Source organism: Colobus angolensis, unplaced genomic scaffold (assembly GCF_000951035.1).
Source record: "Colobus angolensis palliatus isolate OR3802 unplaced genomic scaffold, Cang.pa_1.0 Scaffold132, whole genome shotgun sequence".
In the NCBI taxonomy this organism is placed as follows: Eukaryota; Metazoa; Chordata; class Mammalia; order Primates; family Cercopithecidae; genus Colobus; species Colobus angolensis.
This window is the reverse complement of record NW_012114400.1, coordinates 563,513-569,512: the sequence shown is the minus strand read 5'-3', so window position 1 is coordinate 569,512 and position 6,000 is coordinate 563,513. Positions and strand designations below refer to the sequence as shown.

The 6,000-nt window shown below is 47.6% G+C and overlaps 1 protein-coding gene across 1 annotated transcript in view; it reads left to right on the top strand.

Moving 5' to 3' along the window:
- Positions 1-1,950: 1,950 nt before the first annotated feature.
- Positions 1,951-6,000, top strand: part of COLGALT2 (collagen beta(1-O)galactosyltransferase 2) — a 101,098-nt gene continuing 97,048 nt past the window's right edge. Inside the window, exons 1-2 of the mRNA XM_011934167.1 lie at positions 1,951-2,092; positions 2,217-2,552. Of these exons, the coding sequence (XP_011789557.1) occupies positions 2,290-2,552 (263 nt within the window). The 5' untranslated portion in view covers positions 1,951-2,092; positions 2,217-2,289. The remainder of the gene's footprint in view (positions 2,093-2,216; positions 2,553-6,000) is intronic.

Genomic DNA, 6,000 nt, shown 5'->3' with positions numbered 1-6,000 from the left:
CAAGGAAGACAGAACAACATGGAGATTGTCTCCATGAAGCCTTTCTAACAGCCCCATCACTACCTCCCCTGTGGAAATGACCACACCTTCCTCTATCCCTTCACTGTAGCTGGTACATCTGTTATGGTACTTCTAACAGATGTTTAACTCTCAGTCTCCCCTACAAGACTGTGAGCCCCTTGAAAGTGGGAACAATTCCTGAAAATGGATGGAGGGGAAGGAAATGTCTGTAGGCCATTAGATATAAAAATATGAAGATTAGAGAAGAGATTAGAGCAGAAGACATAGATTTTGAGGATATAACCCCAGAAGACCATATGGAGTGGGAAGACTAGCACACTGTAGGGAGGCACACAGTAAAGGTGCTTGGCTCAGAGACAGTAGTATCAGAGGAGATCTAGGATGGGAAATTATGTAACCGAGGTCCAGGAAGGTGAGAATCGAAGAGTTTACTGAATCCACCAATGCTGAGGCCATCTGCTGGTTTTGCAGAACAGTGGGGAGGGCTGACGCCTTACTGCACTGTGAAGGGAAAGATGAGAGATGAAGAAGTGAAGAATACAAGTATAGATCTCTCTTCCAAGGATCTTAGTCAAGCAAAGGGATTGCTAGGAGAAGACACAAGATTTTTTTAAAGTTTTTTTTCTTTTTTTTCTCTTTTTTTTGCAGATAAGAGAAGACCAAGTATTCAGCTTCAGAGAAAGGAGTTGACAGAGATCAGTTGAAGATTCAGTAGAGAGTGGAATCATAGAGAAAAATCACGGGCTCGAAAGGGAGACCTCTCTTTCTAGGTGGTGATATACTTCAAAAGACAGTGGGGAAGACGTCTAATAGTTGCTGAGAAGGATTGATAACAACTAATAAAAAGACTATGGGGCAGACCTGAGGGTGAGTTGGGATTGGAGAACATTAATGTTCACTGGCACCAAAACACCCTGCATACTTATCCATCAAAGGCTACACAATATATTTTCAAAAGTAAATTTCCGGCCAAGCATGGTGGCTGATGCCTGTAATTGCATCACTTTGGGAGGCCAAAGTGGGCAGATCACTTGAGCCCAGGAGTTCCAGACCAGCCTGGACAAAATGGTGAAAACCCTTCTCTACAAAAATAAAAAATAAAAAATATATATATATAAAATTAGCTGAGCGTGGTGATGGACACCTGTGATCCCAGCTACTCGGGAGGCTGAGGTGGGAGGATTGCTTGAGCCCAGGAGGTCGAGGCTGCAGTGAGCTATGATCGTGCCACTGCACTCCAGCCCCAGCAACAGAGTGAGGCCCTGTCTCAAAAAAAAAAAAAAAAAAAAAAAAAAGTAAATCTCCTTTCTTTAGCGGTGAGTGTATGCCGGCAGTTTCATTTTATGTGCTAATTATGTTCTTCCTTCACCCCTTCTTTTCTTCCTTATCTCTTCTCTACTCTCCAACATGCGCGAATTTTCCCTCTTTGTCACTCTGTCATATTGGCTAATTACGGAAAAAGAAAACCAGCTAAGTGAATCTACTCTTTCACAGCCCTCCTGTGAGGAGGCTTACTGGATTCACAGTAGAGTGAGGCTTCAGGACAGTGTCTACCAAGGGCATTCTTTTATTTTGGGGGGTCTGATCTGGCTCCAAAATTCTCCAAGTCTTAAAACTTTGTGTTACTGGGTGTCTACTCAGTCAAGAATGAATTTCAGAAGCTGAGTGTGTAAGAAAATACAGATATGCTGCCTTTGTGGTGGTTAAACAAGTGTTTATCATAATCGTGAATAGTTGGGGAGACTTTTCATTTTAGAACTCTACTCAGTCAATAGGTGCATTATGAAAACTGGATACATTGCATCACTGTGAAGGGCTTCAGTCTGCGGTTTGCAAAAGCAGAATAAATTTTCTTGGGGTTGTACCGTTATGTACACACACACACACACACACACACTCACACGCCCATTGGCAGACAGGGCCACACCTCACGGCTCTGGGGAAGGCCACAGACCTCAGCTGTACGAGCGGAGCCTGGACTAGAGGAACTTTCCGCAAGACTCAGGGCACAGAGCCCCACGGCCACTACTGCCTGCGAGCCGGAGGCGGAGGGGAGCGCCGGCGGCTGCAGGTACGCTGCGCACCCAAATTAGGGCCTGGGCGGTGCAGCGTCGGCGGGAGGGTCCTGGGAACTGCAGCTGCCAGGGCCAGTGTGTGAGCCGGCCGGCCCTCGTAGCCTCCTGGCTCCCTGGCAGCCGCCGCCTCCCTCAGGCAGCCCAACCGGGCGCTCGCGGCAGGACCTCTCCGCAGCCCGCCTCGGCCCGGAACATGGCTGCGCGCCCTGCCGCCACCCTCGCCTGGTCGCTACTGCTCCTCTCCTCAGCCCTGCTCTGCGAAGGCTGCCGAGCGCGCTTCGCCGCCGAGCCAGACTCGGAGGACGACGGAGAGGAGCCGGTGGTTTTCCCGGAGTCGCCCCTGCAGAGCCCCACGGTGCTCGTGGCGGTCCTCGCCCGCAACGCGGCGCACACGCTGCCGCACTTCCTCGGCTGCCTGGAGCGGCTGGACTACCCCAAGAGCAGGATGGCCATCTGGTGAGCGCTCACGGGCCCCGGGCCGCCGCGGCGGGAAGCGGGGGCGGCCTGCCCAGACCGGACAGCTCCCGGAGCAGCCGCTGCAGGGCGAGGGAGCCGTGGGGGGCGGGGGGTCACGCGGGAAATCTGGCGCACACACCCCCTCGCTGCCCGCGCCGCTGGCAGGCGAATCGGACGGTCGGGCTGAGGAGGGACGCGCGGGTCAGTGTGCGCAGTGGGTGCTGATGGGAGAACCGGCCCGCTGGAGCACTGGAGGGTAGCCTGCGAATTGGGCGGCTTTGTCCCACAAGGGGCATGGGGGACACCCCTCAAGGAGGCTTTCATTTCCCTCCCTTTCAAATCTTGAGGTTTCCTCTTTCCCCACCTCATACTGCTAGCTCTGACGTGAGGGGATAGGGTGCCTGTCGCCGTATTCCCCTGTAGACGCGACAGATGGAACGTAACTGCGGTTGGCCAGGGGTTCCATAGTGGCTGGGGCGCCGGAGTGCGCTGCTCTGACTTCCCGGTGCCAGGCTTCTGCTCCAGGCTGGAAATGTGCTCCCAGCTCTCCCAGGGGTCCTGGACCTAGGGATGGAGATTGGGCGGGGCCCGCGGAGTGTGCCCAATCATGGCACCACCTGGGCCTGGTCTCCTGAGAGCGCTCCGGGCTGTCCCTGCCAGTGCGTCGGGGTTCCATGTCCCAGGGAGCGACGAAGACGCCCTGGGAAAGATAAACAGCCAAGTTGTGTCCCCGGAGGAAAGAAGCTTCGACCTGGTCTGTGTGTCTGCTGCGGGGAGGGCCAGGGGATCAGTGCGGGTGGCTGCCCGCCCCACCTTGTAGAACTTGGTCGTCTCGCACCTTTTATAAACGTGAGGATCAAAGGGCGAGAAGTTAGTTGGTGGCGAGGCGAACCGCTGAGGAGCTTGTGGAGGACGAGGAGGTGGACGCTGGCCAGGGGAGATGGGCTGTCAGGTACTCGGACAAGAAGACTCTGGCCCCCTGAGGAAGACAGAGCCCAGGTGACTCTGGAGCAATTTCTGTCTTGTGTTGATAAAGGGAGCTGTTCTCAGTCTAGACAGATCCTTAAAGCAGCGGTTGGGCAAAGAGAGGAAGAGGACTAAAAGCAGCAGCTAGAATTGGCAACCTCAGGGTACCTGGTGGGAGAGGTGCAAAGGTGCGAAAGCAAACATGTGATATAGTACAGCACTGTGCTGTACACTGCTTTACTATACACCCTGCGGTACGTGACTGCCTTGCGGAGAAGGGCATATTACGTGGAAAGAGAGCACTGGGACAGCCAGGCTTTAAAAGAGAGGGAATTTTTTTTTAACCACTTCATTACCAAAATAAATTCACACATATCAGTTACCTTAGTTTTTTTTTAAAGAGATATTTTAAAATATGGTTTTGATCTTTATGCACGATTTAGTTTTTTAAAACGTTACAGTATTTACCATAAGAAGTTGGTGAGTGGTGAAGCAGGTGTAAGGCATATGTTTTGCTACCCGATTTAGAGACATTACCTCTTTTATCATACAGTAAACTTTTAAGAGGATACTATGATGTTTATTTTGCAAGGAAGAGACAGACTTGCATCAGTTCAGTAAGTCACTTAAAGTCACAGAATTAGTACATGGTGAAACTGGAATTTGAACCCAAGCGTATCCCTAAAGGGCACCCTAAAAAGTCAGGGAACATGATATAAACAAAATTTAAATCAACCTGTAATCCACAAATTAGGAGACTTGACTTATCACTAGTTTGATATGTGATTTGGGGCTGGTTGCTTGGAATCCATAGGCATCAGTTTCCTCATCAATAAAACGAGGAAGTTGGAATAAATGATTTCAAAAATTCTTTATGGCTCTTGAATTCCATAGATTCTGCAATATAATTAGGATCAACCAGCATCAATGTACATCCTAAGTTCCCTGTAAGTTCCAGATGGTATGGACACGGGTGTCTTATTTAGATGAGAGAATTCCAGTTCTGCATAGACCTTTGAAATCTGTTTTCCTTTATGTCCAGCATTGGCAGGTTAAGCAAGAAGTACAAGGCCATGCTTACATCAGTCATTGAAGACTCTTCTTTGAACAATCTTGGTTCTGTCTTTAAAACATTGTATAATTCTTTAGGTAACAATAATACAAATCCCAGTTTCGAAGTAGTCCTTTTCAGCTCACAAAGGAGCTGTAAAGAACCTTTGGAAATAACTTTCATGTACTGTTATCTCATTTGATTCTTACTACCATTCTGTAAAGAAATAAAATTATCTCTATTTCCCAGAAGAAGAAATGTGTTTAAAGTAATTGACTTACTCAAAATTACATTTATTTATAAATTCCACACATCATAATAAGACCTCATGGTTCTTCTAAGAACTTTACATTCATTTTCTGGTTTGAGCTTCAAAATGACCCTATCAGATATGCACTGTTATTATACCACTTTACAGGTGAGAGAACTCAGGTACAGAGAGACTGTATAAGCATATTCTTCTAATGCATTTTTAAAATAAGAACCAGCCAGGTCAGGGCTGAAAAAAAAGTGTATTTAGATACGTGTGTTTTTTACAGATAAATATGATTCATTTTATTGGGCAGTGTAAGGTGATCTGAATGGCTTTTAAAGAGTTTGGGGAAGAATCAAATGATTTATAAATCAAATTTGGGCAGTTGTATGGATATGGATGGCTTCTTGATGAGTTGACACTTAGTTTGGACTAAGTTTTGGAGGAAGAGTAAAAATCAACTAAAACCTGAGAAAGAAGGATGGCTCTAGAAAAAGGGATCAGCAAGGCAAAAAACAAACAAAAAAGATAATAGGGCATCAACCAGAGTTTTCTCTCAGGGAGATGAAGTGGGTGGCAGGTCTAATGACTACAAGTCTACAAATGAATTGTATTGTACCATAGAATCTCTCTGGAAATGCTGACTTCTGGTCTGGCCCTAGGGGAACATTTGGCTGGGAAGCTTATGGGATATAACACTCCGATGGGAGGTCGTACCTCAGTTTAGGTTGTTACAACTTTGAGGTGCTTCTGCCAATTGCTTGCCTCTAGTTTCTCATTCCCAAGCTCTATGCAACATTCCAAGATGCCAAACTGATTAGTATCCATTCTGCAAAGTGAGCACATGCTGATGTCAAAAATGGCTGTGAGCTACCCAGAACTTCATAAAATAGAACTGCGGTGAATACAGAGCCACACGGAGTTCAGCTTCCTCTGAATCTGATCTCAATAACTCACTCTGTGCAGACTCACTCTTCTCATTCATCCACCCACGGGCTAGAGGAGCATCTGATTTCTGTCCTAGATGGGTCAGTGAGAGACCTGGCTTTTTGATCACATTCAGACTCCCCTGTTATGTGATCATTTTTCTCACTTTAAATTCTGGACCAGATCCGCACTGCACATACAGGTAAAATGAGTATCATCAAATCGACCTGGAAGATCCTGCTGTTAAAGAA